This window comes from Orycteropus afer, unplaced genomic scaffold (genome assembly GCF_000298275.1).
Source record: "Orycteropus afer afer isolate SDZICR_OR568_19922 unplaced genomic scaffold, OryAfe1.0 scaffold00054, whole genome shotgun sequence".
NCBI classification, from domain to species: domain Eukaryota; kingdom Metazoa; phylum Chordata; class Mammalia; order Tubulidentata; family Orycteropodidae; genus Orycteropus; species Orycteropus afer.
In genome coordinates this window covers 13711376-13723454 of record NW_006921641.1, presented here as the reverse complement: position 1 = coordinate 13723454, position 12079 = coordinate 13711376, and the positions used below count along the sequence as shown (strand labels likewise).

At 47.7% G+C, this 12079-nt stretch overlaps 2 protein-coding genes across 2 annotated transcripts in view; one reads left to right on the top strand and one right to left on the bottom strand.

The window, feature by feature from the left end:
* Positions 1-7135, top strand: part of FAM166C (family with sequence similarity 166 member C) — a 31855-nt gene extending 24720 nt beyond the window's left edge. The window contains exons 2-4 of the mRNA XM_007938877.1: positions 3641-3914; positions 5407-5519; positions 6991-7135. Of these exons, the coding sequence (XP_007937068.1) occupies positions 3641-3914; positions 5407-5519; positions 6991-7135 (532 nt within the window). The remainder of the gene's footprint in view (positions 1-3640; positions 3915-5406; positions 5520-6990) is intronic.
* Positions 7136-9673: 2538 nt separating this feature from the next.
* CIB4 (calcium and integrin binding family member 4) overlaps positions 9674-12079 on the bottom strand; it is a 119244-nt gene continuing 116838 nt past the window's right edge. The window contains exon 7 of the mRNA XM_007938876.2: positions 9674-9704. Within this exon, the coding sequence (XP_007937067.1) occupies positions 9674-9704 (31 nt within the window). The remainder of the gene's footprint in view (positions 9705-12079) is intronic.

The window sequence follows — 12079 nt, the reverse complement described above, 5'->3', positions numbered from 1 at the left end:
TCTGGATTGGGATTGCATTGAATGTATAGATTGCTTTGGGTAGAACTGACATTTTCACAATGTTCAGTCTTCCTATCCATGAGCATGGGATGGGATGTTTTTCCATTTATTTAGGTCTTTTATGGTTTCTTGAAGTAGCTTTTTATAAGGAAAGGCTTCTTAAAAGAACTGATGTGTAGGTAAGTCTTGAAGGACCATTTGTATTAGGTGGTGAAAGGTGGAGGATGATGGAGTGGCGTGGACACATTTAGCCTGATCGAACAAGGCACAGGGCAAGGGACCAGAGAAAGAGAGATGGGGGAGAGCAATTAGACCTAGAGAACTGCAAATGGCTCTTCATGACTGAGGTTTAGGGTAGCTCATGAGGCTGGAGAGGTAGGCAAGGGTCAGAGCATGGGAGACATTGAATGCTGTGCTAAGAAGTCTGACTTTAAAAAGTTGAGTCTGGTTGAAGTATGGGAAATGAATTGCAAGGCCAGGGATATGATGTGCTTAAAAAAGTGAGGATGGCACTGCCATAGTCCAGGTGAAAGCTTATGAAGGCTTGAGCCGAGGTGGTAGAGATGAACTACAGGACTTGGGGACTGACTGGCTATGGGAGATGAAGCTGAGAGGGATGGATGCCCAATTTTCTGACGTGGTCAACTAAGGAGTGCTCTTCACCAAGATGGGAAACCGAGTATTGGGGAAGATGGGGTGGGAAGATAATGCCTGCAGAACATGCAAGAGAAATGTCTAGTGTGCAATTGTACATTGTAATCTTATGCTTGGAGGGAAGTTTTGGGCTAGAGATGTTGTTCTGGTTATCTAGTGCTGCTCTGACAAGAATATACCACAAATGGGATGGCTTTAACAAACAGGAGTTTATTCTTACAATTTGGAGGCTTTAAGTGCAAGTTCAAAGTGCCAGGTTCTAGGGGCTGGGTGAAAGCCCCTCAACCTTGGGGTCCAGCTCTGCCTCCTGCTCCCGGCCCACTGGAGTTCGAGGCATTTCTTCACTCAGACAGCTACTGGCTGCTTAGGCTGAGAAGCCCCAAAGCTGACAAGTAAAAAGGCACAGTCCTGATGTTACCAAACCACACGGCAGGCCATTGTAAAGTCCACTGTAAGTCCCAAGGTTGGCAGGGCATAGTAAGCTGCTGAGCAACGACACAGCTACATGCAGGGTCCAAGCATGCCATAGGCTGAAGACCATTCCCAAGTCTTTTCCTTATATACAGGAAGCAGACCACATCTCAAAGTCAGCTACTCAGCTGTTTGTGGTAGATCCCACCATAGAGTTGATTGCCAGTTTCATCATGGGGAAAACTACCACCAGCTGCCCAGCCACTCAAGCAGGCCCAGCCAAGTTGACACACAAACATAACTACCACAGATGTAGACCAGGTGGCATCAGCACACAAGTATGGTTAAGGCCATGGCATGGGTGCCAGTACACAGGAAGACTGTACGGCGTTATAAAAGAGGCCCAGTACAGATCCCAGAGGAACACCAGCACTTAAGAGGTTGGCAGAAGAGAAGGATCATGAGGCAAATACTGAGATTGAACAGGAACAGTCAAAGATGTAGGTGAAAACCAACAGAAAATGAGAGAAGGGTGGAATAAAAAACCAATACAACTGTTACAAGAAGGGAGAGGTCCACTGTTTTGGTTCCCTAGTGCCACTTTTAACAGAAAATACCACAAATGGATGGCTTTAACAAACAGGGATTTATTCTCTGACAGTTTTTTTTTTTAAAAAAAAAAAAAAAACAACCCAAACTCATTGCCATTGAGTTGATTCAGACTTATAGTGACCCCCTTTTTGGTTTCCAAGTCAGTAAATCTTTATGGAAGTAGATTGCCTAGTCTTCCTTCCATGGAGTGGCTCGTGAGTTTGAACCACCAACCTTCTGGTTAGCAGTCAAATCCCTTAGGCACTATGCCACCAAAGCTCTTTTCTCTTACAGTTTGGGAGGCTAGAAGTCCAAGTTCAAAGTACCAAGCTCCAGGGGCTGGGTGAAAGTCCCTCGACCTTGGGCTTCAGCTCTGCCTCTTGCTCTGGGCCTTCTGAAGCTGGAGTCTTTTCTTAACTCAGGCAGCTTCTGTCTGCTGAGGTTGGCAAACCCAAGGTTAACAGGTAAAATGGCACAGTCCCAAGATTATCAAACTACATGGCAGGCCACTAATTCAAGTCCAGAAAAAGTCCCAAGATGGTAGGCTGCTGAATGAAGACTTGGCTACCTGCAGGGTACAAGCGTGCCAAAAAGCTGCAGACCATTCCCAAGGCTTCTCCTTATATATTGGAAGCAGACCACATCCATAAATCAGCTACTCAGCTTCTCTTGGCAGATTCCACCATGGAGTTGACTGCCAGTCTCATCGTGGAGAATAACTACATCCAGCTGCCCAGCCACTCAAAACCAGGTCCAGCCAAGTTGACACATAATGTTAACTACCACGTCAACAATGCCCAATGCTGTGGGAGGTTAAACTAGTTGCTGTTAAGTTGACTTTGACTTAGGGTGACACCATGTGTCAGAGTAGAATAGTGCTCCATTGGCTTTTAAGTAGCTGATTGTTTGCAAGTAAACTGCCAGGCCTTTCTTGCTTGCAAGATGGGCACCTCTGGGTGGACTCAAGCTGCCAACCTTTTAGTTGGTAGCCAAGCACATTATCGTTTGCACCACTCAGGAACTCTGCAAGGAGGTTACATGGATAAAAGTCTGAAAACTGCCCACAGGATTAGCAGCAGGTGATCTTGTCAAAAGCAGTTGCAAAGGCATCATGGGGCAGGGGCCAGCTTTCAGTAGGGTGAGTAGTGACTGAAAAGTCCTCAGGTTGTGCTGATCTGAAAAGCTTTCATCTCTTTGGTGTTTACAAAAGTCTGAAGCCCATGCTCTTTAGGTGTTGCTGACTCTCTCCTCACTTGGCCAAAGCATACCTTTGGCCCTCTGCATGACTCCCATTTAACTGGGCCCTGCGTTAGCTTGTGCTCTCTGTGAGTCCAAGGGTCTCCACTTGCTGGTCTCCTGTCCCTCTCACTGGGATTCCATGGCTGTAGAGGGTGATGGAGGTCTTCCTAAGGCTCTCAGTGCTCCAGAGCCTCTGGTTGAGCTCTCCAGGCATCTGAGTGGCACCTCTTGAGGCAATTGTGTTGGGAGGGGGGTTGCCGCATTCTGAATTCCAGGTCTCAGCTATAACAGATCTAGCCACTTTGACATTGCATTGACTGTTCCCATTCACTCCTTCTTACACTTCCTCTACCTACTAGTCAAATAACCACAGAATAACAGAGCTAGAGAAGGCCCTCACATCTTCAGGCCAACCCTCAAGTAAATGGAGGCCTGTTTAAGGACAGTGATTTGCCTATAGATTTGCAGAGGGGTTCAGGTCCAGAAGGAGTTCTGACCCTTGTGTAAGTCATCAAGGCAGAGACCATCAGGGGTAGAGAGAAGCCCCAGAGTTTCTTTCAGTTGTACTTCCCCAAATACCTAAACCATTAAGTATACCTTAGAGAGCCTCTCAAAGCCTAGAATTGACCACAGCAGCTCACTGACCTCACCCCAAGTTTCTACAAGCCTCTCTTCTTGGAATTGGCCCTGACGCCCATCACTGGCCTGTATCCTCCCACCATCCCACTCACCCCTGATGTTGCAGATACGGAGGCCATGTTCCGAGTGTGGCCTTCTCCTGTGGCTCCACCTATGGCAACACCACTTTCAAGTACTTCCAGGACTATCGCAACGCAGTCATGGAGAAAAGTCACACTCCCTTCAGCAAAGGCGGCCACTTCCCAACCCTCTTCTCCCCAAACCCCAACCTCGTGCTAAGTAACCACTCCCACACCTGGGACCGCTGGCTGCACATCCCCAGCTACACCCGCTACAATCTGGATAGTAGCCGCTCCCACGACCTCACGTGCTTCTACCAGGTGAGCTGCCAGGGGTAGGCTGCTGCCTCCCTTCCTCCCCTACCCCCTGCTATGGGAAGAGAGTAATGGCTAGGGGCTCAAGGAAGACCTCTCACCCACTAGAGAGGGTCTTTATTTGCTGTCTCAGAGCCCTTGAGCCTGCTGGGAACCTGGTGAGTTTGGCTAGGGGGAGTGGGAGGAGGACTCAGGTTTCAGTTCTCTGAGTCACTGAACTTCCCCACCCTGGGGGCTTCAGTGACTCCTGTCCCTGCTCACCTCCAATGCCAGCAGAACTAGGGAGCCTTTGGAGATGTTCCTGCACTTCTCTGCCCTGTAGCCTCTGGGCTCAGTGGATCCTTACTCACTTCCTACCTGAGTCAGAGGCCTGTGTGAGCAAACCAAAGAAACACTGCCATCAAGTCAATTTCGAGTCAAAGCGACCCTATAGGACACAGTAGAATTTTCCCCACAGCATTTCCAAGGCTATAAATCTTTACAGAAACAGATTGCTTCGTCTTTCTCCCACAGAGTGACCACTGTACCACAAGAGCTCCTTTATGTGAGCAAAGGCCCCACCAAGGCCCCCTACCCCAGGCCAACCTCCAGGTCTACTCCCAATTGTATTTACCCACCTGTACTGGCACCCACCTGACCACAGTCTCTCTGATAGGGTTCTCTGAGTCAACCTCCAGCTCAGACTGGATCCAAACTGCCCTTTGGGAAAAAGAGAGGATCAAGGAGGACCTATCCACACCCCCATTATTCTTGTCCTGCTTATCTGGCTCTTAAAGGCTCCTCTGGATCTGGTTCCAACACATGCCAGCAGATGCTTGGGGAGTGTCAAGCCACAGTGCACAAGGGATAAGGGCTTACCTGGAGAAGGCAGGGGAGCACCTGGGCTCCATGCAGATGTATTATCTGCTGTACCTGTAAGCTTCGCTCTCTCCCTCATCTGGCCTTGCAAACATTCCTCCCTCCCAGTCAGACTCCAAGAACGTAAGTGCCTCCTGGTGCCCAGGGGAGAGAACTCGTGTGAGTATAGTAGCTTCTTTGAGGGAAAAGACCAGGCTGATGACATCAGACTCTGAGGAGTCCCATTGAAACCATCCCATTGGAACTGGGAACCTTTTGCCTCCATCTGCACTCTCATATGGACCAGACAGAACCATATCCTCCTGTCCAGGAAGGCAGGAAAGGGAGGAACAAACACATATCAAGCCTACGTTGTGTGTGTTTATACTTTATCTTAGCTGGTCTCTATCTGTACTCTCCATAGCAAAGCTGGAGTAGTGGATGTTAGACAGGTGAGGAGCTGAGGATCAGAGATGATACCCAGTAGTTAGCAATTGATCTGAGGCCCCAGGTCTTTGGATCCCTCCAGGGGCATTAAGGGGATGGCAGTGCCTTGGGTGAGTCCCTCATCTCCTGCTCAGGTACAGACCTGAGACTGCAGTTACTCAGGGTTTTTCCTGCCCACTAACAACCTTTCCTGTCTTCCTTGGTTGAGGTGTAGACAGTGCAGCAGCATCGGGAGTACTATCGAGATAAGACAGGCACAGTGGCCTGGGTCCCCTACTTCGTGCTGCCTGTGAAGGAGTGGGAGCGGTACCCTATCCCCACTGACTTGTGAGTACCTGCCCTCCCTTCATCCGTGCACTGAACAAACACAGATCCTCTGGGCACCTACTCTCTGCCAGCCAAGGAGAGGTACCCAGACTAATCCTACAGTGCAGAGAGTGACAGTTACGGAACAGTGTGGTCAGGTCTTCTGCAGCCTCAGGAGGGACACCAGGAACCTGAATGAGTGGAATTAGGAAGAGTTTTTTCCCAGTCAGATGCATTGGGAGTCTGGGAGCAAACCCCATAATCTCTAATGGCCCAAATCTGTCAATTTCTCCCTTAGCCAAGAAATGGCAGCCTTGCAGCTGTACTAGTCCCACTGCCTGCAGGGCTGCTCTGAGGCAGCCACGAGCTGCTGCCCTCTAATGGAAGAAATGGGTACTACAGTGAGCAGGAATCTGTCTCCCAGCCCTGTCCAGACTTGGAAGTTGTTTTCCTGGGATCTTCAAAATATCTTTAAAGGCCCAACTGTTCACTTAACAAAATTTGAGACTTCCTCACAGTCCACCCTTCACTGCTTTTATCTGAGAGAGTTCTTTTCCTTGGGGAAAACCCCCTCTGCCTGCGTGGTCTCTCCTGATGCCCAGGCAAGGCATCACAGGTCTGTGCCTAGGTGTCTTCCAGCAGCTGGCTAGCTGACTGGCAATTGTGTGCATCTGGTAGAATTGGTGATGGCTGGTACTCGAGTCAGGCACTACAGATGACTCATGTGCGGTGCGCAGGCAGAGGAGTCCAGATACCCCCTTTGCTGCCTCCCAGAGCCACCCTCACCCCTCACCCCACACACACCCAGGAGGGAGCATTCTGCTGTCCTACTGAGCCTAACGAGAGGTCAGTGTAGATCCTTGGGTGTCCAACTCCGTGCTGACCCCTTGTTTGCCTCTAGAGCCCTAAGCCTTGCCATCATCACCATTGATAAAGCAACAACCCATTCCATAGAGCTTTGTGGTTTTTAAAGAAACAGATTTACATTCCTCCAAGATTCCTTTTTGCAAGATAGGTGGGTGGGCATTATCACCTTGGTTTACAAATAGGGAAACTAAGCCTCAGTGATGCCCTGGGGGGCTTCTCAGGGTGGCACAATTGGGTGGAAGCTGAACCTGGGTCTTTTGATGCCAACTCCAGAACTCTGGGTATCTCTACACCTTGGGAGGTGTAGACTGAACCAGTCAGTCCCTACAGACAGAGTATGGGGCCTCTACTGGAGACAGGGGGCCTCTACTGGAGACAGGTGTCCTCTTGAAATGATTTGAAATGAAAAGATTTGCTGAGCTCCCCCACCCCACGGGCTTCAGAGACTCCTATCCCTGCTCACTCCCAATGTCACTAGAGCTGGGGAGCCTTTCTGGGATGTTTCTGCACTAACCTTTCACCCAGTAGCCTCAGGATCAGCATGGAGTGGGAAATGGCTAGGCTATTGTTTTTTAACCCTCCCTTCCCCTTTACTGCATAATGCTGGCTTCTTTTTTACCCCCAGGCCTCCTCTGAGCCCAAAGGACAAGTGGCACCTTTTAAGAGTGGCTCCCGAGAGCCTAAGGACCTACCAGACATTCCCATCAGGGAAGAGGGTCTCCCCACAAGAGCGACAGAAGAGAGACTACTACTTTGAGTTCAGAGCGTGAGACCAGGCAGCCGATACCTGAGAGCCTTGGCCTTGGTCTTGATTAGGTTGGCGTATTTGGAATAAAATCTGTAGCCATGACCATTCCATGCTCCTCTCCTCTGGATGTCCTGGGAACATTTGGTCAGAGCAGGACAGAAGGATCAGCATTGTGTCTAAAGGGCTTTGTGAGAAGTGCAGCCAAGAGGGTTCAAACCAAGAAAATCAGTGTTTAATAACCTGCTGGACCCACCCACTCCCCCAAGGTGGGGGCAGATAGAACCCAGGGGTCACTAGTCTCGGTTGCAGGTCACTCAGATACAGAGCTAACTAACTACAAACTAACTCACTGCCGTTGAGTCAGATCTGACTCATAGCAACCCCTCCTTGGGGTTCCAAGTTGGTATCACTACAGAAGTAGACTGCCCAACCTTCCAAGGAGTGGCTGGTGGGTTTGAACCACCAGCCTTCTAGTTAGCAGTCAAATGCCTTAGGCACTACACCACCAGAGCTCCTACCTCCCATCTACTTCCACTGGCATAATTGAGAAGCCTGACTGACTCATGTCTGAGTGAAGTAAGATGGTCCTAGAACAATTGCCTGGTTGTTAGATGGAAAGTAATTACCATTTGATCACGAATTCTACATCACTGAGTCCACACACCCAACCTTGTGAGGGAGATACTATTATCTCCACTTTACTGATACAGAGCTGAAGCTCAGACAGGTTGAGATAGTTTCTTGAGGTCACACAGCTGTTAAGTGACACAGTTTGGATCTGAACTTAGATGTCTTTGACTCCAAAGCCCCCGTTTTTTCCACTTTATGTCCTGCTTGCGGCCCATGTGGAGACTGAGGGGCAGAAATGGTGTGGCCCTTGGGATCCTGAAGAACTCTGGGGCAGGGTAATGCCTGAGAGAAGAAGCTGTGTAAAACGGCCACTTCCATTGCATTCTGCTGCTTTGGCATTTGCTTCCAGGACCATTTCTAGAAGGGGGTGGAATGGAGTGGCCCAGGACTAAAGCCAGTCTTCAAGGACTCTCTCTGTTACAGGAGTCTCCAGGCCAGAAGTACACATCCGGAGTGGATTCCTAGGCCACGTGCTTAGGGTCTGGGGGTGGTGTCTGCTCTCAGTGGAGGCTGTTTCCCCCTGCTGGGAAGCTGTCTGCCTGCTGGGGCAGGGGACAAGATGTAGGGGAAAGCTCCGGAGTAGACAGGATGTGGAAATGGGGACCTCAGGCCAGATGTGTACTCATACCACATGAGTTCTTCAACATTCTGGGCTTGATCAAAGCATGGGGCCCTTCTTACCTGTCTTTGAATGAGTGAGTAAAAAAAAAAAAAAAAGGATGAACTGAAGGAGTTAGGAAAGACTTTTTTTACTTTATTTGATAAAGGAGCTCTGGTATCATAGTGCCTAAGGCACTTGACTGCTAACCAGAAGGCTGGTGGTTCAAACCCACCTTGGAAACTCCTTGGAAGGAAGGTTGGGCAATCTACTTCTGTAGTGATACTGCCTCGGAAACTCAAGGAGCGGTGGCTATGAGTCAGGTCCGACTCCACGGCAGTGAATTTGGTTTGGTTTTGGTTTATTTGATAAACATTATTCTAGAGGTGAGGGCTGGACAGGAGCTAGATCATACTTAAAAGCAGATTCTTCCAGTGCCTGGAGGGGGTTGAATTTCCAAATTCCAGTGGTCTCTCCTGAACCTGCCTAAAAGCAAGGGAATCACAGCAAGGTTCACAGTGCAGGCAGATGAAACGGCCTTTCCCTGTAGACCAGGGTTTAGGCACTTCATCCCAGGGCAGTGTAAAGATGAACCACGCTCATCAGGTGGGCAACTGATAGCTCTCAGAGACCCCTATAAGTGGCTTCTCCTGGGTCTGAGAATCCCTAACCAGTTGGGTCCCAAAGGGTCCTTGTGGTGGTCAAATTCATTCTAGGGCTTGGCTGAACAGTCACCGAATAAACCATTATTGCTGGTCACGCACTGTCCTCTCCTGAGGGCTTGGGGGTGCCAAGAGGGGCCAATATGTCTTCTCCCTCAAACAAAGCCTAGGCAGTCAGGCACCAACTGGAATGAGAAGTATGTGCACATCCCTGCACAGCCCCACACTGGGAAATGCAAAGATAGATGTAGGGGTAAGGGGTCTGGTACAGGGAGGGAAGGATGTGTCTTTTTCCTTAGTGAACTTCATCCATTTGGCCTGGTCCTCTGCTATGATACACACTGGAATTTGAACCCTGACCTCAGAAAGATTAGCTTGCTTGGTTGTCATTGGCAGACTTAAGCCTTGAAATGAGCAGCTCAAAATAAAAAAGTATTGTATATGACACTGCATTAAAAAATAAATGAACTGAAGGAGTGAGGAAAGACTTTGTTTTTTATTTATTTATTTATTTATTTTTACTTTATTTGATAAACATTATTCTAAAGGTGAGGGCTGGGCAGGAACAAGGTCATACTTCAAAGCAGATTCCTCCAGTGTCTGGAGGGGTTTGAATTCCAAATTCTGGGGGTCTCTCCTGAGGCCACCAGATGAGGTCTTTACAGCCACATCAGAATCCCCAGAAGTGAATCCGAAAGGAGCTGAAAGAAAGAATTCCATAAGCTACCTGGAGCCTGCAGTTCTAATGGGCCTTCTTCTAACTTCAGGGTCACAGTAATCCTAGAGCCACCCTCCTTGACTTCCTCTTTTATCCCACTCTCTGGGCAATGACCAGTTTTTAGCTCTCCCAAGTCAACCCAAAGCCTTCTTTATGCTTCTTTTACCACCACTGGAATGACAGAGGGTCTCAGAACCTGTGTTCCAGGAACCAATGAAAAGAAATGAAGTGACTAAAAGAGAAATTCAAGGAGGACAGGATTATAGCCAGCTTCAGTTATTTGATGAACTGCCAAGTAAGAAGAGGAATCAACCTTGGCTGGGGTGGTTCCAAGTATGGTAGCTATTTTTTAGAAAGTTAGCCTAAACCACAGCCACCTATTAGCCACATTGGAAGGATAAGGCCCTATCCCCCATACAGAGGGTTACAAGAGGGGTAGGTATTGGACCCAAGGTAGGCCAGTCAGATATTCTCCTCAAGGAGTTTGGCATCAGAGCTGAGAGAGTAGGTAAGAGTTACTGAGGACCATTTGAGGCTCAACATATATAGACTTGACAATGAGGGTAAGCCATGTTTGGCCTTGGGTCTGACAAAGCGGAGATTGCTGGTTTGCAGCATGAAGTGAAATGCAGGGAAGTTGAGAAGAGACGCAGAAAAGCTGGGCACCAAGAGAGAAAAAACAACTTTTCCGGGCTCCTGTCCTGGCACTCTCTGAGGTCTAGCTGTCTTTGTTCTTTTTTTGTTTGTTAAACCATCCTGAGTGAGTACTCTTTCTTACTATCAAAAGAGCCTAGACTATGAGACCCACATAAACATAATCAGCAACTATACACATGGACCTTGCCAGATGGAATGCACAGAAATCAAATAGACTACATCTGTTGAAAGAGACGATGGAGAAGCTCAATATCATCAGTCAGAATAAGGTCAGGGGCAGACTGTAGAACAGACCATCAATTGCTCATATGCATATTTAAGTTAAAGCTGAAGAAAAGTAAAACAAAGTCCATGGCAGCCAAAATATGAATTTAGAGACCATCTGAAGAATGCATTTGATGCATGGAACACCAGTGACCAAAGACCAGACCAGTTGTGGGATGACATCAAGAACATCATACACCAAGAAAGCAAAAGGTAATTAAAAAGACAGGAATGGAAGAGAAGATGAGAATGAGTGTCAGAAGAGACTCTGAAACTTAAAAGGAGAGTAGCTAAGGTGAATAGAAGAAATGATGAAGTAAAAGAGTTGAGCAGAAGATTTCCAAGGGCAGCTCTAGAAGACAAAGTATAGTATTACAACGAAATGTGTATTTACCTGGATTGGACAATCAAAGGGGAAGAACACACTTGGCATTTCTTAAGCTGAGAGAACTGAAGAAAAGTTCAAGCCTTGAGTTGCAATATTGAAGGATTCTATGGGCAAGATACTGAACAACACAGGAAGCCTCGAAAGAAGGTGGAAGGAAAATGAAGAGTTACTGAACCAAAGATAATTGGTTGACATTCAATCATCTCAGGAGGTAACATGTCATCAAGAACTATTGCAGGAAGATGTGCAAGTTGCACTGAAGGCATTGGTGAAAAACAAGTCTCCAGGAATTGATGGAATAACCAATGGGATGTTTCAACAGATGGATGCAGGGCTGAAGGTGCTCACTCATTTATGCCAAGCAATTTGGAAGATAGCTACCTGGCCAACTAACTGGAAGAGATCCATATTTGTGCCCATTCCAAAGAAGGGTGATCCAACAGAATGTGAAAATTATCCAACAATGTCATTAATATCACGTGCAAGCAAAAATTTGCTGAAGATAATTAATTTAAAAATGGTTGCAGCAGTATATTGAGAGGGAACTGCCAGAAACTTAAGCTAGATTCAGAAGAGGTCGTGGAATGAGGGATATCATTACTGATGTCAGATGGATCTTGGCTGAAAGCAAAGAATACCAGAAAGATGTTTACCTGTGTTTTATTGACTATACAGAGGCATTCAATTGTGTGTATTGTAAAAAATTATGGATAGCATTGTGAAGAATAGGAATTCCAGAACACTTACTTGTGCTCATGAGGGACCTGTACATCGACCAAGAGGCAATCATTCAAACAGAATATGGGGATACTGCATGGTTTAGGGGAGTTCTGGTGGCGTAGTGCCTAAGGTATTTGACTGCTACTCAGAAGGCTGGCGGTTCAAACCCACCAGTCACTCCTTGGAAGGAAGATTGGACAATCTACTTCTGTAGAGATACCACTTTGGAAACCCAGGGAGGGGTCACTATGAGTAGGAATCGACTTGACAGCAGTGAGTTTTTTGAGCATGGTTTAAAATCAGTAAGGGTGTGCATCAGGGTTGTATCC